Source organism: Telmatherina bonti (genome assembly GCF_933228915.1).
Source record: "Telmatherina bonti genome assembly, chromosome: 7".
In the NCBI taxonomy this organism is placed as follows: domain Eukaryota; kingdom Metazoa; phylum Chordata; class Actinopteri; order Atheriniformes; family Telmatherinidae; genus Telmatherina; species Telmatherina bonti.
The window spans coordinates 19,029,270-19,051,603 of record NC_136625.1 but is presented as its reverse complement, the minus strand read 5'-3'; the positions used below and the strand labels follow the sequence as shown (position 1 = coordinate 19,051,603).

At 37.8% G+C, this 22,334-nt stretch overlaps 2 protein-coding genes across 5 annotated transcripts in view; one reads left to right on the top strand and one right to left on the bottom strand.

Annotated features, from left to right (window-relative positions):
- Positions 1-1,973: 1,973 nt before the first annotated feature.
- On the bottom strand, positions 1,974-14,113 carry abhd3 (abhydrolase domain containing 3, phospholipase; the record flags this gene model as incomplete). Its single annotated transcript, XM_079243674.1, has 9 exons — positions 1,974-2,155; positions 3,099-3,264; positions 3,356-3,404; positions 3,579-3,752; positions 4,103-4,215; positions 7,779-7,824; positions 9,513-9,695; positions 12,300-12,463; positions 13,952-14,113. 9 exons carry the CDS (start codon positions 14,111-14,113, stop codon positions 1,974-1,976), a joined length of 1,239 nt encoding a protein of 412 aa, XP_079099800.1.
- A 3,555-nt stretch (positions 14,114-17,668) lies between these two features.
- The window catches only part of mib1 (MIB E3 ubiquitin protein ligase 1), a 56,093-nt gene continuing 51,427 nt past the window's right edge, over positions 17,669-22,334 (top strand). For all 4 annotated transcript variants that reach the window (XM_079243356.1, XM_079243355.1, XM_079243354.1 and 1 more), the window contains exons 1-3: positions 17,669-18,509; positions 19,480-19,651; positions 21,932-22,061. In XM_079243356.1, coding sequence (XP_079099482.1) covers positions 18,281-18,509; positions 19,480-19,651; positions 21,932-22,061 — 531 coding nt within the window. In that variant the 5' untranslated portion in view covers positions 17,669-18,280. The remainder of the gene's footprint in view (positions 18,510-19,479; positions 19,652-21,931; positions 22,062-22,334) is intronic.

The window sequence follows — 22,334 nt, the reverse complement described above, 5'->3', positions numbered from 1 at the left end:
TGTAGGAGCCTCTTCAGTCTAAATTTGCCAGTGTTTGACAGTAATTTGATGTCAGTCTAGGGTCCCTTTCAGGTCAAGGCTGTTTTTGCCCTCGCCCAGACTATGTTGTCATCATAAAGCAGAATGAGAGGTGGTGTGGAGGAATTCCATTTTAGGTATGAATGCTCAGAGATGTTGATTTAATAAACAGCAGTGGTCCTTTTTTAGATTTTTTTTTTACCAGAGCTGTGTATGATGGAGATTTCTGTTTCTAATAAAAACACAACAAAAACAAATAAAATCAAACAAAACCAAACAAAACCACATACTTTGGCAATTACTAATGATCAAATGGTGCATATTTTAGACCGCTTCAGAAATGGCTGTAGAATCAGTACAAAGTTTGATGGCAGTACATTTGATTTAGGTGCAAAGAGGAAAAAGGATTTTAAATGAGCCTTTCACATTTACATTAAACAGAAACATTAACTGGGAAAAGTACATTTTACTGATTCCAAAACTTTTTAGAAGTTACAAACTGCTTTTATTTTAGTGCTCCTGCTAAATAAATGAAGCATGAATAAATATCACTTTTCTTTCTGTTCAACAACTTTGTTGCTGATTTTGCTGTATTGGGATTATGTTTTTAAAACATAAAAAATCCACAATAACTTTGGAGGTTTTGTCAGAAGAAGAATCTTTTGTATTTTTGGTGAAGGCAAACAATGAATCTTCTTTTTCGTACGTAGTTTTAAGGGTTACACTCTTAACCTCTTTTCACATACTCATCATGCGGCTCAGTGCTGCATCAGCGTGCTCGCGCACAGTAAGTCAGCACTGCAGCCTCAGCTGAGGGACAACAGAGAGGGAACACACATTTTCCCCAATGGCAACCCGTCCTTAGGCACAAAGGGCTGCACTGCCGGCTCATTAGCACGTTAGTGGAGAATCATGCCTCAATTCTGTTTTTTTTGTTTTTGTTTTTTTACACAGGATGCAAGGTGCAATGAAGGTGGATCAAATTCACCTTGAAATGGACAGTTAAAAAAAGGGTCCATAAGGTCCACCAGCAAAGGAGGAAAGGAAATAAGATACTGGATCCATATGCAGCTTCACTACTTTGGCCCTAAAAAGTGCAGTCTGGATTGTCAATTTGACTAAATAAGTCAATTAACAATACTTAAGAGGGCTATTAAAGAGCTCTTCCACTGCTGTATACTAACATTCTTCAACATTAATTTAAAAGAAACATCATTTAACATGTTATTCTGAGATTTTATGTTATTCATAAGTTGGCTTTTTGATTATTCCTGCTTCCAGCATCCACACAGTCCTAATCTAAATGTCTCCTGACAGTAGACACATATTTAAAAAACTAATAAGCCCTCCCAAATCTCTGAAAGAAAGCACAGAATTGTAATTCACACAATAAGTTGTAAATAAAAGAGTAGTGGTTACTACGCTTTAACAGATAAATAGCATGAACAGGACAGTGACTGATAAAACTAAATTACATAAAAGGAGAAAATGATGAGTAAATAAAGAAAATCCCTGAGGGCTAAAATCCTACTGATCCTAATACTAAATACTACAGGATGTTTGAAAAAAAAAAAAAGATTTTCTTGGACAGGATTTGTCTGACTTCAAAGAAGATGATTGCTCTTGGTAATCACATGATTCTTTAGCTAGCTTTTTTGCTTGTGGTAGAAAATGGAAAGGGACGGATGGATACACGGCTATGATAAAGTGACTCAGTAGGAAGTGGTGCTGAGGAGAGGAACAAACAATGGATAGAAGTTGGGAATGTTAAAAAAAAAAAAAAAAGGTTCAATTGTTAAAAACCAGCAATGGTGGGAAGGTAAGAAGGAGAATGTAATAATAAAAAGGAACAGAAAATGGAATCCAGTGAGAAAAGATGGCTGACCAAGATGAAAGAAGGGAAAGACAAAAAAAGGAAGGAAAGAAAGGAAGTAACTAGAAGTTCCGCTTTCTTATCAGGAAAGGTCTTTCAGACGGCTGCCTTGTTCAATGACTGCCTTCGCGAACTGCTTGAAGACTCGGTCCATATAAGTGCTATGTCGTGGCCAGAGTCCTTCCAGGAAACCAATATGGCCGCCATGGCAGGTAATTAGCAAGGCCAAGTTTGGATTCTGCTTCACTGCCTCCACTGGGATGGCTGCAAAAAAAAAAACAAGAATTAATTTCCTGTAAGAGGTGAGTGACTTTTGACAAGGTGTTCCAACTCATGTATGACTTGACCATAACGTTGCTAAAATGCTGTAGTGTTGTATGTTATGTACATTTATTTCACACAAAGAGAAAAAACAGGGTCAGGTTGTGGCTCAATTTACTGCTTTAGTGCATTGGTGTGTAATGCAGTCATTGCCTTTGGTAACTGGCTGGTGTTTACGAACAGATCTGGTAGTTTCCAACTCTATGCTGAATTCAGAAATGTGACTCTTTCTGTCTCCCACTCATTTCTTTATTTCATATGTATTTTGAATGAATTTCCATTATTTAGGCCAACTTATTAGCTGTATCAACAAAAAATAAAATAAAATAAAATAAAATAAAGCCCTGTGATGGACTGGCGAGCTGTCTGGGGTGTCCCCTGCATTTTGCCCAAAGACAGCTAGGATAGCCTCCAGTTTCCCTGCAACCCTTCATTGGACTAAGCGGTTAGAATAATAAATGAATGATTAATGAAAAATAGAATAAAATGAAATAAAATAAAATAAAATAAGCGAGCTTGTAAGCAGGCACTTTAAATAAAACCTATAAAAAAGTCTTCAGACACCCAAGTCTAAAACCTAACAGTATATAAAATACACAAATCTGATCATAATCTCACTTTGTCTGCACACACATGTGAATGCACTGACCCTGACCCGCCACCACCACCACCACCCCAACTACAAGCCCCCCCACACTCCCATCCCATTTATCTAAGTCATATTTTCTAGCTTCTGTGTCTGAAACTACATATATGTAAATAAACAATAAAATAAGGAAATACCCAGTAAATAGGCCTACCACAAGCTTAACTTGGTGGTAATGAAGTAAAACTAATAAAAAACAAAACAAAACACAACACCCAGCTGAGTCTACTGCGGACTCACCGTGAGATGGAGAAAAGACGTCATCAGCAGCATTCAGACACAACATTGGCACCTGCACAGATTTCAGTTTGTGGACAGGACTGGCATCACGGTAGTAATCATCATTAGTAGGATAACCAAACATTATGGAGGTGAACCTCTCATCAAACTCTCGGATGGTCTTTGCCTGTAAGGATTAAAAGAAAAAAAAAAAAGAGATTCAGTTCTATTTACAATTAAATTAACATGGCTTAATATGGATCAAAAAAAGTTTGTACCTTCATGACATGATCAATGTCATAACACTTTTCAAGCACTGGTCTGTGTCTGCAAGGGAGAACATCAAATAAATAAATAAACAAACAGAAAAAGTTAAGCATTTTCCAAACAGGCTAACTGTAAATGAAAATGTTAAAATATTTCTAAGTGAACCCAGTTGGTGAGCTTGTGTGCTTGCAGAGTGTTAGTGGCAGTGTTAATCCCGCTTTGGCCCTGGCTGACCTGTGCACAGAAGCTTGTAGGCAGCTGGTGAGGTAGGAGTTGAAGAGGAAACGGTCCAGGGGTTTTTCCAGTGATGCTGTACACTCAAATACATCCCAGCCGGCTGAGAAAACTACAACCCCTTTCAGGCAGGTTTCCAGGCCCTTTCGCCCCAAGTAGTTGACCAGCATCATCCTGAATATGGAAAGAAGGAGAACTAAAGGAGCAGACGAGGAAAACGCAGATTCCATTTCAGACCAATCCCTCAATTCGGGGGATTAGTGTTGTGCTCTGAAAAAAATCAGTCTCTGGCATGCAGCGCTGAACGACTGGCACAAAATTAAAGTACTGAAATGTCCAAATCAGCACAGAGAGAATGTATAAAGCTGGCCTGTCACTCAGAGTGCTAACATTCATATTTGTCCCCAACACATTCAGTCAGGATTTAGTCACTACAAAATGGAACATGTTCTCTTGTCCGTCTTCAAGTTTTATTAATCTCAGATTTATTGTTAGTATCTGCCAGATCTGAAATGTTTCTTTACCCTCCCATGGATACGCCAGCAGCCATGATTGGAGCAGCTTCATAGGTTCTCTTGATATGTTCTATAACAGTCTCCAGGTCCTCTGTGTTGGCTGCACAATAGGTCCTCGGAGTCTGGGTAGGACAACATCGCATGACACTCATTAGTCATCTTATTTCTTTTTACAGTTAGAATCGTCTTAAACAAAAAATCATCATTATGCAGCAACAAAACCGTGGTCTGAATAGTAAAAACTTTGACCAACAAATACCAGTAATTCTTTCTAAATCAGGAGAAATAAAAAATAAACCAGCTAAAATGAGTGAATGTTCTTTTGCAAAAAAAGATATTCTACACTGAACAGCAGAAATTTAAAATACATCAGGAAAATGATCACATCTGTAATAACCACCATAGTTATAACATTTTTGCAATATGTGCAGCACACTATGTTTAATGAAAACAAAGTGGTCCAAGACAGACAACTGACAAAAAGACCTGAAATGTCCAGAAACTGTCTTGGGGCTACATCTAGACTTTTTTTTTAAAATTTAGACATGACAGGACAGGAAATGGATCCACAGATTCTGGTGCTAATTCACTTATCCACATATGATGTTTCCAATGTATCATCATCTTTATTATAAAAAATAATAAAACCTGCTGGTCTTGCACATTTATAAAAGGCAAATCTAAAGGTCAAACAGAAAAAAAAACAACAAATTAATTGGGAAATACACAACTTTAGGAAACAACTATTAGAGGCAGCAATACAAAGACAAAACAAAAAAAGAACCAGCCGTTCTCCCTGTCCCGGTTTAAATGAGTCCATTTGGACTTGGACTGTATTCTCTCTATTTTTTAATCTAAAAATGATACTTTATTCGGTGGATGAAACCTAGAATTTTGCCTGCTCTGAATGAAACATAAATGTATGTTTGTGCACACAGTGGCACCCCAGTGAGGGTAAACTGCGTTGGAAACTGAAGGCTCCATAACATCTCATATCCTTACAGCTTTCTTCACAAATAAAATATGAAATGATGGACCTTAGATTCACAAATCTATAATAACCTAAGAATTTAAGTATTTTCTGGCTAAACATGCTAATCACATCTTACTTGTAGCTTATATAAAATATGACTAAAAATGAAGAAACCTTTTGTCAATGCTCTGAAAGGAATTATTTAATATCCTCTTTTAATGTTGATGAAACATACTAAATCTAAAGATGGATGGTATGAAATTACTATTCACGGGCTGAAGTCAGGAGTTTAAAGAGTGATGCACTATTCTCCTAAATCAGGTATTATAGTTCAATCATCATTTACAATGATATTGTTACAAATTTATCCGGTGTAAAAACTCCCAAGTTTTATTTTGCCTTGCCGCGCCCCCCCCTGTGATCACTCTGGGCACCCCCTGGGGGGCCCGCCCCCCCAGTTTGGGAACCACTGTGTTAGTGTAAGATAAATATTTTCCAGCTACTCCAGTTGTGTCTTTCTTTGCCATTAACATACTAAGGCAGTTAAAACCCACATAGATGGGCATCAATTGCTAATATCCCCTCCAAATAGATGAAAATAAGCTAAATATTTGGTCTGGCGTGAAGGAATAAATAACTGCTATCAGGTCCTTCATGTCTGGAGCAATCGCTAAAATAAACGTTCAGGTGTTATTAGAAGAACCAAGAATATGCCTTTTGTAAATATCACATGACATGCCCGTTTTTGCAAACAACAGATAGTGAAATCCATGACACAGCTGAGACCAGAAGACGTGAAACATAAATTATGATGACATTTCTCCTAAGCCACTCTGTCCTGAATGATGTCAAACACATATATTAATAATATGAACCTACAAGTTAGACATTCAAAAAAAAAAAAAAAAAAAAAAAAAAAGTTAGACATTCAAACGTTTTTATTTTGCAGCATATGACTGAACTGTTACACTGCAGAGGAGCTGTGTAGCAACAGCTTCTAGGATGGAGCAGGAGACAGCACAATTTGAGTCCCATTACAAGACTTTTTTTTCTTACAGCCAAGAGTCTTGTATCCAAATGCAAAGGACATTTATATATTTTCTCAGACTTAACTTGTAAGGTAAGAACAGGATACATATCAATATCCAAACATTTAGGGGATTCAGCAAAATAATAACTTAGATTAATAAGTATAAGAAATAACTGTGGGCTGCAGCTAAAAACGAAACAACTGAATTGCAAATGGAATATGCCTAAAAGCAGGTTGACTAGGTTTCATACCATTATATTCATAATGTGTTGTTTTTACAGTGTTATATACTGTATCTGCAGCTACTCAAACAATTGCTGGAAATGCTCTTATATGTTTCTCATGAGGAGTGGGTTGAAGTGCTTTATACAACAGTTTTATCAGTCAAAGCAGGTTACTTAACATTTACAACAAGCCAGTTTGACCCTAATGGGGCCTATTCAACAACAACAGCTTCTTAAGGTGGCGTTCAGCTACAAAAAGCCCTTAAATTAAGATTCAAGAAGAAACTCAGCCAAAGTGAATTCCTGTTTCACTGAATGTTTTGCTGTTAGGCTTAAAAAAGGGTAGGACTTCACATGCATTGCACATTTCACAAAACTGTTTAAGTTTAAGATGTAAAGTAAATTAAATAAACAAATTCAAATCGTCCTGCTAACACAAGAGTGTAATATCCAGGTGTTTAAAGATCTTTGTGCACAGTCTTTGCAGCAGGGTGGCTCTTGGACACAGCGGGTCGTTTGGAAGCATTTGCCAATTTAAACAAAGGAAGACATTCCCTCTAACTGGACACAGAGAAAACAGTGACAAAAATGTATGAGGGCTAAATTACTTGCAGCCTCTATAGCACAGTTTCCATCATCTGAAATGAGGGCGAAAATTCCTTTACCGCCCGCATTTGATCCTGTGCCAAGGTTACAGGGTCCAGCTCCATTTTTATTCAAATACAGCTGAGTCAACTAAATGCTAGCTGTGACCCACAGGACAATAGAGATTTAAATCAACCTGATTGATATTGGGCACTTTGTTTTATTGTTTGTAATATCTGAGAAAAAAAAAAAAAGAGCAAAAAAAAAAAAAAAAAAACCAATAACGGCAGCACACCATGAATCAGACACACATTCAGATTTCTACCCTCTAAAAGGAACATTAGATTGATTGTGGACAATCCCTATAAGTGATGAAACACAATCGTGCTTTGGATGAAAACTGTCTGGTAGTGATGGTACAGTCTGATTAGATCAGGGGAATACAGCCCTCCATAAAGAATGTGTCTCTGTTCTATAGTAAGGATGCTCACAACTCGGGAGACACAAAGAGCATGCTATGCTGCGCCTGGGACCATTTCGTTTGCTAAATATATCTGGGTGTGAATGGTCAGATTAAGCCAGCTAGGTGTCAGAACAGCACTTGTTTGGCATTTGGCGGGGTCATATTTCTGTGGATCTGCATTAAAATAAAGTATGCGCCTGCAACTTAATCCCTGCAGTGCAACCACATTAGCTGTGCGCTGCTCACTTAGGCTTCCTGTCTGTCTGTGGCACGTGTGCAGCAGACATGCTCTCTGACAGCTATTTCTAACTGTTCTATTAAAGCTGCCCTTTCCAGTACGTACAGGAATGATGAAGACGTGTATAACAACAAAGAGAGATGTTGAAAACTGTAGCATTTTCCATTCTTACCAGTAGTGTTTCACCTGACACCCCTCTGTTGTTGAATACCACACATCTGCAAAAGATCAAAAGAATAAAGGCACAAACAAAATGTATTCCCTTTCATATCTTTGTACACTAATGGAAAGATTACTTTCTAAGTTTATTTTCACTTTAAACAACTCAGTGCATGATTAATTAGACAACAGCTCATTCACTTATATTAAAAATACATTTCCTACGCACATGTAAGGCAACGATTTTTGGTCATCTGCAAAGCTAAAACCATAAAACTACATAACGCTTCTTGTGAAATAAAACTAGAAATTGAAGTTAAATGCATGTATAATTTTCTTAACATAGGAAAAATCACTCACAAGAACTGGGAGTTTGCTTTAATGTCTAACTGGAGGATTACATCTGACAAAAATCTACTGAGATGAGCTAAACCAAAGGTGTCAAACTCCCGTCTTCGAGGGCCGATATCCAGCAGGATTTGTTGTTTCCCTGCACCAATGCACCTGATTCAAATCAAATGGATCCAACAGCTTCTTGTAAACCTATTCATTAATTTTGGTCAGGTGTGTTGGAGCATGGAGACAGCAAAAAACCTCCTTGATACTGGTGCTTGAGTACTGCAGTTTGACACCTGTGAGCTAAACAGACTTAAGCCTTTTAGATAATTACACATCTGTTCACATATAAAAAATGACTGGAATACAATTAATAGATGTTTTTAAGTAGCCTGTCTGAACTCTAAAGGTTGCTCAATATATGTACAAATGTGATGAACACCCTTCACTGTCTGTAAAACCGACATAATCGGCTATAACTTTGCAAGTTATTTTCCCAAGGCTCAGTGGCTAAAGTTGGGAAAAAATGGTTTCATTGAAGCAAAACCGTTTAAAACCTGTATCTAAACCTCTCCTTAAGCATCCAAAAGACCAGTCTGGCTCAAATTCTTTTAAATGTGTCTTATATAAAATAGGAGAATTGAACGAGAAATATGATCAGATATGCAAAGAAGAACAGCTGTGTAGAGAGAACTTTGCTTGTACTGTGATGCAAAAACATCAGCATCTATCCTCACCCTCCATTTTGCCAGTCATCTATTATCCGGTGGAGTCAGACCGGCTGTTTTTATCGGTATAGCTCAGCAGCAGAGCGGAGCTCCACGGGGCATTGGGCAAGAGGAGGTGGGGCCACGGCCGTGGAGCGCTTAAATATACTATGCGGCATGGTGGACACGGAAGCTGGTCGGAACTAAGCTGCAAAGCTTGTACGAGGATAAGCTGTAATTAATTAAGCTACACAGACGAGGGTGAGGGGTAGAAGATGCTGAGTGGACTGGCTCTCTTCCCATGTCTTCCCAAATCTGGATGAAAGAATGAGTGCAGGGAACACAGAAAGAGCCTGTTGGAAATGGAAGAATCTAGGGGAGAAAAAAACTGCGTCCCAGTGCAATTCTCCAAGCTCGTGCTACGTTTGGCAACCGACAAAAGCTGCTCTTTCTCACTTTGTCACTGTACTTCACCTGAAGTAACCCTAAGCCCTGATGAAGCAATCAGAAAAAACAATTTTTCACTGTGTGATCAATATCAGTATGACTACAGAGGTGTTTTGTCTTTTCCTGGACACAGTGTCCTGCAGATAAACTGCAAATTAAAACCTGAGGCATTGAGTTTTTAAGGACTGTGATTCAGTGCCCTGAATGTCTGCTCAGCACTGGACCGCCGCCAGGGGATCCAGCCAAAAACCACCCACCTATAGCCCAGATCCCGACTCTGTTGGACCATGTGCAAGATGTAGGACTCTCGGCTGGTGCCGGTCAGACCAGGAAGAAGGAGAACAGTGGGCCTCGTGGCAAGGTCGGGATGAGAGAGGCTGTCGTCGTTGTCAAACCAATCCACAGATATCTGTCCTCCATCTGCTGCCTTAATAAGCTCACTGCAGAGATGAGTGGGACACGCAATTCAGCAATGTGGGTCTTTCTTTAAAAGTAGCCATTTCCTTTCTTCCATTCAAGCACTTGCATCCACACAAGCACACACGTGTGAAATAAAACATTAAATGTGCTGACAGTGAATGTTAAATGCAGGTTGATATGGATCCCGGCTGACTAAAAAATAAAACAAAATAGTTCAAATACTGTTATTCTACCCATGATTCAAGACTTCTGTGAATTTTAAGGTAAAATGATGACATCATCATTGTTTTCATCACGTACTGCTGAGGCAGAGCTGCTTCATTTTTCTTGCAACCGTCTTTTCAGTGGACTTTGTTACTCACTGTAGGTTAAGAGGGTTATGGTCAGTCAGTTTCTGGGTTATACAGATGAGGTCACAACCCAGACTCGAGCCTTGTGTAACCTGTTCTGCACACAAACCCACACACAGCTGCGGATGAGCCAGCTTAGCCACCCGCTGGCGAAAACATCAGCATGAAATTACAGAACCGCCATGAAATATACACCTGAGACTAGAGACAATTCAGAGTGGCCAGAGCACAAAGTGGGAGGGGATGCGGGCTAATTCCTCTCTCGGACAACAAGGTGAGTGAAATTTCACCCACACAGCCAATGACAAGCCAGTTCTCACAATCCATTAGGTCAACCTTACATAACTTAATAATCAGAGGAGTAGTTTGATTATCCTCAAATTAAAAGTGAAAATAAGCAGAGTGAATGTGACCATCAATCTTACTGTGTGTGATAACACAAGTCTGCACCAGGAGGGATACAGTCCAGGTGCATTATGGGAATACTTGTCTCCTCGACAATGGAGACCAACAAAAGCAGAGGCAGTGTCAATGTCCTTGGGTCAGACACTAATGGGACTAATGATTCAAATAAAGAAGAAATGAAAAGCAAAAGCAAAGAAAAAAAAAGAACAAAATTATTTGCATTTTTTTTTGTTTGCTTTTTTCCCCCTCAAAATCAAAAACTTAAAATGAACACAACAAAATCATACATAAAAATCCAGAACAGACTCCCTCCAGCTGTCGGTGTTACACTTCTCCCTAGTGTTAACTGAGTAGAGTAAATGAATTTAAGTTGTGAATTTATCTTAGTAAAATTTAGATAAAAGAACATTGATAATTACTGTATTTTTAAAATCTGATTTCCAAGTGTTTTACTAACACACCACTCGCAATACTTATTCGTTTTATAGTTATATGTATAAAAAAGTGTAAAAACAAATGAATAAGTCATAATGATGTCATAAGGAAAAAAAAAAATCTGTTTTACATATAATCTCATTTGTACAAGGGAACAAGGAATGCCATGCGGAGTAATCCAAACAGAGTGTTAGGATTATCAAAGAACAGACCGGGCAGGCACAGCCAGCAAAGTGCCATAAAAGATCTCTTTCTCCTCTGAGCTTTGGGATCAGCTAAGAACAAAGGCTGGGATTTGTTTCTAGTTGTGACACTGGACAAAAAAAGAAATGTAAGAAACAGCCAACAGTCGTTTCTCAATCACGATCAATGATTAGTAGGAAATAAGTGTAAAATATTTTTCATAAATTTGTGGACAGATGGCTTGTTTAAAAACGCATCAACCTCAGTGATGTATCGACAGCTAATTCCTATGCTGTAAGCTCTCTCCAAGCACTAAAAGACAATCTCACACTGACTCATCTTATCTCTCTTTTTTACGTCTAGTCAACCAAGACTACACATTCAAATATCTGTTTGCTGACGCGTGACGTGGTCCGTAAAGAAAAACACTGCTGCTGCGGTTTCCAGGATGTAATAGCTGTATAACGCAGTTCGTCAGAATTGATACACTGTTGGACAGTGTCCAAAAATGCACATAATAGATGACACTGTGCCGATAGAGAGAAAATCGACTCAGTATCATTGCGTGTATGTGTATTTACATGGCTTGAAAACTGTGTAAATGATGTGTGTGCAACTTTGGGTAATAACACATGGTTTGGAAACCATGTAAAGCATTTTGTGCTTAATTGGGTGACTTGCAAATGTATATTCAAAAGTACACACAAATATCTAGACATAATGCACCAAAGATTCATTTATACATGCACAAATTAAAAAAAATGCACAAACATTAAAATTCTACACACATTTTTTTTTCTCACTTCACAAATCTAATATTTACATTACATGGATGGATGGATGGATGGATGGATGGATAGACGGACACACAGAGAGATAGATAGATAGATAGATAGATAGATAGATAGATAGATAGATAGATAGATAGATAGATAGATAGATAGATAGATAGATAGATAGATATGAAAGTAATGTGAAAGTAGGTGTGTCTAAAGTTTTTACTCGTACTTTATGTCCACTGTATCATAGTAACGTTGGGGTATACATCAGGCTGACTCAAATCAATGAGTCAATGTGCAGAACCTGATAGGTTTTTAGATTGATATGATCTCATTCAGCTGTGTTGAAGCAGGAATACATGAAAAACCTCCTGGCTTGCAGAACTCGTAGGACCGAACTGAGTACCACTGTAATAATATACTGTTGTGTATGTAATAAAGACAAAATTGTACTGTGAGTACCGGTACTTACTTTCTGTAGATAACTCCAGGTTTGGCTGTAACAAAAGGTCTCAGCAGAGTCTGGATGCGACTCTCCCAGCACCAAAAGGTGGGGTAGTAGGTCTCTGACACGACCGGACATTGCTCCCTCAAAAACTGGTAAAACTTCTTTCCCCCAGAGATGAGCTGAGGTTTCTGAAATACACAAGTAAATGAAGGAAAGCACAAAAATTAAAAACATACATTTTCCATTTTTTTTTCCCAATTCCAAGTGCTCAGTTAACGGATGGATCACTCAAAAAAAACATCTAGCTATCAACCAAATCTTGCCCAACCAGAATTAGAAAATGCTAATATTTTTCCTCAAGCTGTGTTGTATGTTCATTTATCGTTAATATGGGATCAACATTAAGCATTTCTGTGGATCACAAGCATTAAAATGTCAAACAGCAAGTTTATCAAACTGAAAAAAGAAGGGGTGTATATGTTTATATTGTAAATACTTAATATATATATATATATATATATATATATATATATATATATATATATATTTTTTTTTTTTTTTTTTTTTTTTTGTACTGCTAATGCTGGCAGTTTTAATCTCATTGTTCATGTGTAAAGTGACAAGGCATTCTGGAGCCACTGGAGCTGATTGTCCAAAGAAGAATGCTGCACAAGCTGATGAAGATGATGGAGGATTCTTCACACCCTCTCCACAACACAGTGAAGAAACAACAAAGTGTGTTCAGTGAGAGGCTTCTTCAGGTCCGATGTAAGACTGACAGATACAGAAGATCATTCCTGCCAGAAGCCATTAGCCTCCGGAACAAGACCTCCTCTAGTTAATTATATACTACAATATTGAATTTCCCTTTGGTGATTAATAAAGTATTTTTCATTTTTCATTCTTTCATTAATTTAATTTCAATTCAATTCAGTATGAAACCATACATAATAAAATATGAACGACAGATTATAGACTTAAGGTTAACAGTGCATTGCTAATGTAAAAATATAATTTCTGAACCTGACTGCCTAATTTGAACTCATTTGAACATCCAATGAGTTTTACACCACTTACTTCGCTGAACAGCACTATCATTGATTTGCATTTCTTGATAAAGTAGACACTATTCTTTCGCTCGAAAAATTAAACTCGAGCATGAAAAACATCGTATTATGGGTGTTTAAAGACAAGACAGGGTGGTATCCGCCTGTCACCAAAGTACAACTTAGCATGCATCAAACCCTCCACCGGCATTTCTAGCAAACATGCAGAAATGCTAGCCTAGCTTAGCCAATGCCGACGTCTAACTGTCTTTCTGCACACTGAAGAAAAAAAAACCCTACTGACATATGCCCCACACTTCGATGTAGCTAATATTTGTCGGGAATATAAATATGCTGACAGAAATGTGTGTTTCGTTACGGCATGTGCAGTAATGGTAGCCCAAAGCGGGCAGATGCAGCCTGATGAAACCTTCATCAGTACAGTAAACCGGTGCGGTGAACTGTCATCACTCTGGCAAGGCAATGGGATGCTCCTCAATGACAACCATGCACTCCGGTTCCCGTTAAATAAATTAGCTATGAGGTAAAAAAAAAAAAAAAAAAAAAAAAAAAGAAAAACCCTTAAGATGGTTCAGCTGGGTCACAAAACGTAAATCAACAATAACTTACCTTTGCCACTGAAATCAAATAGTAGCAGGTGTACGCTGCGCTAAAGCCCAGCACCAGAGACAGCCCGACTCCCGAACCGAAAAGCCCAACTTTCACTTGATTTTCCAAATAATGCGACAGGTCCCTTGTCAAAATGTTGAAATTGATGTCCAGCGAGATCATGGCAAGGTTCCTGTGGTCTCCCCGTACTGCGAGGACGGCTGCCAGCTCAATGGGAATTCAGCTGTGTCTGCCTGCGAGCCAACTAGAAGGAGAGTCAAGGGGACCTGATCAGGGAAAAATGTGTGTATCTGCGAGAGGTGGCGCTCTTTGTCCGAGTATGCCTGACCAATGACTCAACGTAACTCTGTCGCCCCCTGCAGTCATCAGACGGAAATGCACCATGTGCAGCTTTACCTCAGTTATGTCATTAGTGCTGCATCGACCAAGGATAAATCAACATTGTGTTTTGGCCCAAGTGCGCTTACATAGATAGATACATGGATTCATTATAAACATTTCAGTGTCTAATGAAGAGGTTCATTATTAAACAATGACTAATCAGACAAAGGAAGTAATGCTCTTGGGACTACAGACTCACATGGGGCCCACCTGCTCCACTTTAACCATGATGTAATTTGTATTAACTGAATTAACTGAAAAATGTTATGAAATCTTAGGGGGCCTTAAGGCAACACTATTAACTACCTAAGAGGGACTTTTTCATACACGATTGGGGATTTAAAATCTAACTAACGTCTTTGCAGATCAGCATTTTACGGGTCATTTTTTTAGGCCTAAACTAAATGTATGCTTTAACATAAGATCTGCAAGAAATTTCTGTCAATTATTGATGATTCAATTACTGTACATTTTTGTGGTTACGCTGCATTTAACAGATCGCAAACCATTGTAAAAATTTAAATAACAGGACAAGAGAAGAAATCTTTACATGTCTAACACATAAAGCACCTTAATTTTATGTGTAAAATGTGGTGCTTCGTGTACATCAGTGGGTGATACATACACAAAAAGATGTGTATTCATTTATTTAATTAATCAATTGTTATTCAATTCAATTCAATTCAATTCAACTTTATTTATATAGCGTCAAATCACGGCAATGCCATCTCAAGACGCTTTACAGACAGAGGGGAAAACATAATGAAGGCCAATTCATAATAGCCTATATAAGGAAACCAACAGATTGAGTTGAGTCCAACTCCATCTCCCATCCTGAGCAAGCACACTGGCAACAGTGGGAAGGAAAAAACTCCCTTTTAACAGGAAGGAAACCTCCGGCAGAACCCGGCTCAGGACAGGCAGCCATCTGCCTCTGCTGTGTGGGGGGAAGAGGACAGAAAGACAACAGACAACAGGAACTGCTACTCCCGGCCAGGGAGACCTGCTGAGACAGGAGACATACATGTTAATGATGCAACACTGTTATGGGGGGGGTAAAAGAAAGAGATAAAGAGGAAAAGAAAGAAGCTCAGTGTATCAGGAAATGTCCCTCAGCAGTCTAAACCTATAGCAGCATAACTAAGGGATGCTAACCATCCCTAGCTATAGGACTTATCAAAAAGATAAGTCTTCAGCCTAGTCTTAAAGGTGGGGAGGGTGTCTGCTTCCCTAACACTAACTGGGAGCTTATTCCATAAGAGAGGGGCCTGATAACCAAAGGCTCTGCCTCCTGCTCGGCTCTTTGAGACTCTAGGAACCACAAGTAAGCCTGCGGTCTGCGAACGAAGTACTCTACTTGGTATATAAGGAACAATGAGGTCTTTGATATATAGTGGTGCCTGGTTGTGGAGGGCTTTATATGTAAGGAGAAGGATTTTAAATTCTATTCTAGATTCAACAGGCAGCCAATGAAGAGAGGCTAAAACTGGAGAAATATGATCTCTCCTGCTGGTTCTGGTCAGGACTCTGGCTGCAGAATTCTGGATTAGCTGAAGGCTTTTCAGGGCATATTTAGGACAGCCCAGTAATAAAGAGTTACAGTAATCTAGTCTCAAAGTAACAAAAGTGTGAACCAGTTTTTCTGCATCACTCTGAGACAGAATGTCCCTAATTTTGGCTATATTACGTAAATGAAAGAAGGCTGTTTTAGTAACCTGCTTAATATGTGGGCCAAAGGAAAGGTCAGGGTCAAATATTACTCCAAGGTTTCTCACTGTAGCACTGGAAGCTAAAGTAATGCCATCCAGGTTCATTACAAAACTGGAAAATTTAGCTCTGAGTTTTTCAGATCCAACGAGAATTACTTCAGTCTTATCTGAGTTTAAGAGGAGAAAATTTCTAGACATCCAAGTCTTTGTCTGTGAGACAATTTTGTAGCCTATTGGGCTGATTTGTTTCATCTGGTTTAAAGGATAAGTATAGTTGAGTATCATCTGCATAACAATGAAAGTTTATTCCATGCTGTCTAATAATTTTGCCTAAAGGGAGCATATATAGCGTGAACAGTATTGGTCCAAGTACAGAACCTTGAGGAACTCCATGACTTACTGTAGTTTGGGAGGAGGACTTGTCATTTACATGAACGAACTGAAGTCTATCAGATAAATATGATTTAAACCATCTTAACGCTGTACCTGTAATTCCAGCGTTATGTTTTTGTCTGTGTCATGATAACACAAATTTAAAAAGTTGATGATTAATTCATGGTATTAAGGAGGAATTCATAATATATCTTGCATTTAACCATAGTAAACATAGCTATATTAATAAAGAATTACTTGAGCATATGATTTCTACTCCTACGCATCATACATAAATATCATATTGTAACAAATTCTGTACTGTAGTGGTATTATCCTTGTCAACCTGATACTAAAAATGAATTCAGATGTTGTGTTGGTCATATCACCAGTTGTTTTATTTCTTGTGAATCTTTTAGTTTATCAGCCTTTAGTGAGTTTTCCCATACATTGACTGTATTTGTTACTTTTGTGCACATATATAAAAAGTCAACCCAGATTAGACTCTTTTCCCACATTTGTATTTTCAATAAAACAATAAAGACTAAACACACAAAAACAAAGTTTGAAATAAATGTGACTGATATTCTTCTTTTTTGTCTGTTAATTCACTCACATTGTCTGCAATTAGTGTGATTACAATTTTATAGTAAACTCATTCAGACAAGATAACCGTATTTAGAAACTGTTGTGGCAGCTCAAATGGACAAGCTCTGACTTCATGATAAATAGTGTAGTGTAGAGTAAAAAAAAACAAAACAAAAAAAAACAACAAAAAACGCCAAAGACGTAATTCAAGACATGATCTAAGCTCAGTCAAAGTCATGACCAACAACAAATTTTTTTGTTCATTTGTAATCCATCAATGTCCATCAAAAATCACGTGATGTGACATATCCACACGGCTACTGTTCTCTTCTGTTTCCATTTAAACCAAATTATCTCATTGGACCTGCCATTAGCAAACAACTGCTTTGATGCAAAAAGAAATGTGAAATATACACTGTATAAGTCTTACTCTCATAAAATTTCACACTATAAAATTATTTAATAAGGACTTGTCAACGCTTACACATCACACATGTTTTTTTTTTGTTGTTGTTTTTCTTCAGCCACTCATGGTCCCATAGACTGGCATGGTCCTCATATTACAGATGCGCATGCGCAGCGGCGGTCGGGCTCGTTTGTTTTCACAAAGCCTCGCGTCTTCGTGTTTAATCGGGCATCTCCGTAGCTAGTTGTTGCTCGTCTGGGGTTTGAACGATGATTGACTATAATGGCGACGCGTTTATACTGAGTTGAGTCCATGGAACCACCTCGGATAGACAAAAGGAATACATTGGATGTTTTCTTTTGCAACACTACAAGAATAAGAATAAGCGACCACAAAAAGGAGTACATTACCCACAGCGATAAGGATCCTGGACAAATTTGTATTGCTAGCATTGCTATCGTTAGCAACTGTATTCGCTAGGTTGCTAAGTTGAAGAGGTGGCATTCTTCTGTCTGAACTGGAGGAGAGTGACTGGGTGCTGGTACAGAGATCTTTGCAAACGAGCAACGTGTCAACTTTATAGTCTTTTTGGGATTGAATGTGCTTGTTTCCAGCAGGAACGCTGAATAGGCACTGGCTTGCATTTGACACTAGCTTGTACTTTTTGGAAGCGGATCCAGCTCCCTCCTTGGGAAGCTAACTTGGCTAGCAGACTAGCTTTGTGGATTGTTCCCGTCTTTTTCGTGTTAGGACTTGCTGTCTTTTCCATTTGGAAACTGTCTACCAGTTCACTTGTAGCTGGCTGGCAAAGACTGCTAGCCTGCTGATATTTTTATTTAATATTTCTCGTGGCAGTGCGAGATCTTTTCGTAAATGACCACCGGTAGGAATAACCGGGCAATGATGGAAGGAGTTGGAGCCAGAGTGGTCCGCGGACCTGACTGGAAGTGGGGGAAACAGGATGGTGGAGAGGGACATGTTGGCACGGTCAGGAGTTTCGAAAGTCCCGAGGAGGTGGTGGTTGTTTGGGATAACGGGACTGCTGCTAACTACCGCTGCTCCGGAGCTTACGACGTGAGGATATTAGACAGTGCTCCAACAGGTAACTCTCTGTTAGTGGATTCATTTTCTTGGAGACACAAAGACTCAAAGAAGTTCGCTTCAGCTGCACAAGAAAAGCACCTGTTTTAAAACTTTCATTGTATGATTTGTGATAAAATACTCACGTTTTATTTTAATGAACATATGAAAAAAATTTCCCACATGATTCAACATATTCAAAAAGGACTTGGAAAAAGACTAATTTAATTTTCCTATTTTCAAACGTCTAAGAAAACAAAAATTGGCTTCCACTGTTTTGTTCTATGTCCATATATACACACTAGGTATACAAACATATGCGCATACAATCATATATCTTATGCATTATCACTTCTAGTTTAAAGAAGAGCAACGTTTTGTGTTGATCTATCTTCACAGGACAGATGTCACTGTATATAATTGGCATTCATTTTAAAGAAAACCAAGCACAGGCTGTAAAAACTTTTGAACATTTCAGGATTTATCAGTGGAATGCAAATAGCATGCTCATGCACAAATCCAAAGATCACTTGATTTTTTTTGCCTAATTTTCCAATACTTACACTAGCACCACCTGAATACATTGATGCTTTTCAGTTCATATACCCTTTATTTTCAACTACCACATAGTTTTGTGTTTCCACCTAAAGAGGCAATCAGTGGATGAGTAGATTATGGTTTAGTGTTTTTTTTCTGAGGTGCAAGTGGCATTCTGTAATAAAATAATTGTAGGTTGCAAAGGCAGACAAATATGCTTTTGCATTTATATAAACAGTATTCTTAATAGCTTTCTGACATATTGAATTTTTATTGTGTATGCAGTTATCTGAATCTGAAACCACAATAAGACATGCATGGACATATAAATTCGTAGAATTTTTAAATAAAATATATGAATATGTTTATAAAAATGTTCTTATAATATCAATGCTATAAAATTTGTATATGCACTCACAAAAATGCATTGCCATGAAAATCCTACTCCCTCCCAGGTATCAAACATGATGGAACCATGTGTGACACCTGCCGTCAACAGCCCATCATTGGTATTCGCTGGAAATGTGCAGAATGCACCAATTACGACCTCTGCACCACCTGTTACCATGGAGACAAGCATCACCTTAGACACCGGTTCTATAGGATCACCACCCCAGGCAGTGAGAGGTTAGTTAACTTGGCAACATTTGTAATTATTATGTTTTATCTGAAATTTCTTTTTAAAATGTTTTCACAAAGTAGCCAGGTAATCTCTCTGTGATTGGTTGGCTTCTCCAAATGGGTAGTTTTGCTTTATGCTACCTTATATGAGTGTGTGACATTTGCAAAGCCTTTTGCACTCCCTGCCTCTTAGGCATAGAGAATCTGTCTGTATGCTCCCAGCCTTTAGTTGCCAGGCAACTGCCCAGGCTCATTTTAAGATAGTCAGATTAAAAAAAAAAAAAAAAAAGTATTTACTCAGTGTGTGTCCCATTGACAGTGTGTATCTGGGTTGTTTTTCCACCCTTTTTCCTTTTTTTTTTTTTGTGTTTCTTCCAATTAAAAGCTAAAAAAAATAAATAACCATATTTACTCTAAAACCTAAAATATAGTTCAAATCTAGAAAAGACAGTTTTAATGAAAACTTGTGTTAACCAATGAAATTGTCAGTCAATAAAAGGAGTAAAGACAATGCATCCTCTTAATTAGATTAAATGAAAAATACTTTATGTATGCCTTGAAAGAAATTGTAATTTATTATTATTATTATTATTGTTATTATTATTATTATTAATAATAATAATAATGATTATGATAAAATAATAATAATATAAAATAATTATCAGTCAAGTCTTGTTTTAAAGGTTGTCTTGAAGACAACCTACTGTAACAAATATAACTCACATTTACTGAATGTTGGGTTCATAAATGTGTTGTATCTGCTTACTTATCATTTTCCATTACAAGAATAATTTAGGATTTAAGTAGCACCGTTATTTCATATTATGCTTTTGTCAGGCAACGCACATCCGGCTCTTATTCTTTCTAATGTTTTAGTTATCACTTTTTACCATTTCTGTACATTTTTGCACTCTCCTGTTGCTCTTTATTTGCTGCTGGAAAATTATATTGATGTATTTGAATTACTTTTTATCTGAAGTCTGTCTTTCCATCGAATGCTTTTTTTTTTTTAAAGTAAATGCTTCTTTTTTTATTTTAAAGCAGACTCTAAAGACTATTATATAAAGGATTTTTAGCTAGCTTGGCTAATGTCACCACAACTTCATGACTTCATAAAGCTTTTAAAAGAATCAAACTTTAACTTTTTTTCTGAGCATTTAACATAAATGTTCACGGCAGGATCTGTTATAACAAACCGGAGATGTTGTAGCAGTGAATTCCTTCTTCATTAGGGACGGTTTGTCAAATATGAGAGTAGGTGCATGTGATGTGAATTAACTTTTTTTTTTCAGGTCAGACCAAAGACAAATGGGATTTCTAAGGAAGCTGTTGAGCAATTCCCTTTATCTTCTCTTTTCTCACTGCTCCTAAGTTTTTCTTTTAAGAACAGTGTTTTAAATGTTGGAAACAGACATTTTCTCCCAGTGGGACAGTTCTTGTATAACCTAAAACAAATTAAATGTTGAAGACAGCTTTTCTTGGTAAAGTGTTTCAGATTCAATAGATGGAAGCACCAGTAAGAACAAGCAATTGGTCAAATTGACAATTAAAGACTTTAAGTGAATTATGGGTTCACTTTTAGCTAATAGAACTTCTTGCATTTGAATGTAATTTTACATAGACCATCAGTACCTTGCCTTTTCCCTTTCATCCCTGTTTCAGCCAGACAACTAAATTTGGTCAATGAAAAACAAAGCCCAGCAGCTGGCAACCTCTTTACTGGGATACTACATCAATTCCCTTGAGACGGAGATTGCATAATGCACAATGGGTGCATAAGTTCTCTTCAGTGCACACTTTTCTAGCAGCGTTGTGGGGTGTTTTGTTACACCACATTTTATTCTTTGACTGAATGCTGAAGAGGGAGTGGTTGGGGTCTGCAAATGGTTTGTACTAGTTAGACCTACATTGTCCAGCTGTTCTGTCTCCTAAAGCTTACATAATTCTTTGCTGTTTAGGACCTCTCAAGGCTTGTGCCTGCGTTGGAGTTTCCTGCCATTATAGTTAGTTTCTCTGGTTTAAAAATATGAGATGATCTTTGTGCTTGACCCTTTTCATTTGTGATTGGTATGAAAACATTGATGGAAACTCAGTACATGGTTTAGTTTTTAAACAGGCACTGGTACCTCCTCTGCAGTGAATATTTGTTTGTTGCTGTAATGGAAATGAGTAAATCAGTGTCAGCAGAATCTTTGTGAGCAACCCTTGTTCAGTGTCACATGAGGAATAAATTTTAAGTTCAAATAGTAATGCTTTTTTCTGTATGTAAATGTTTTATCTGAACAGAGTACTTTTGGAGTCACGTCGTAAGTCAAAGAAAATCACTGCCAGAGGGATCTTCGCTGGTGGGCGGGTTGTAAGAGGAGTTGACTGGCAATGGGAAGACCAGGATGGAGGCAATGGGAGAAGAGGAAAGGTAGGCATCAGCAGCCTCTTGCTGTTCCATTTTTGGTTTCCATCAATATAAATATGTAAGAGAATGCTTAAATGCATACACAAGGACACAGTTGGGTCAGGGTCTATTAAGACTTCCTTTAGTTGTTCACATTGCATTTGCTGCTCTGTTCGGGGAATTTAAAAAAAAATGCATTTTATTTTCCAAAATAAAAGCATGTGTAGGTCTCAGTCACTTCATGGTTTTTGTCATAGACCACAGATTATGTGGGTGTTACTAAACATGTTACTAAAT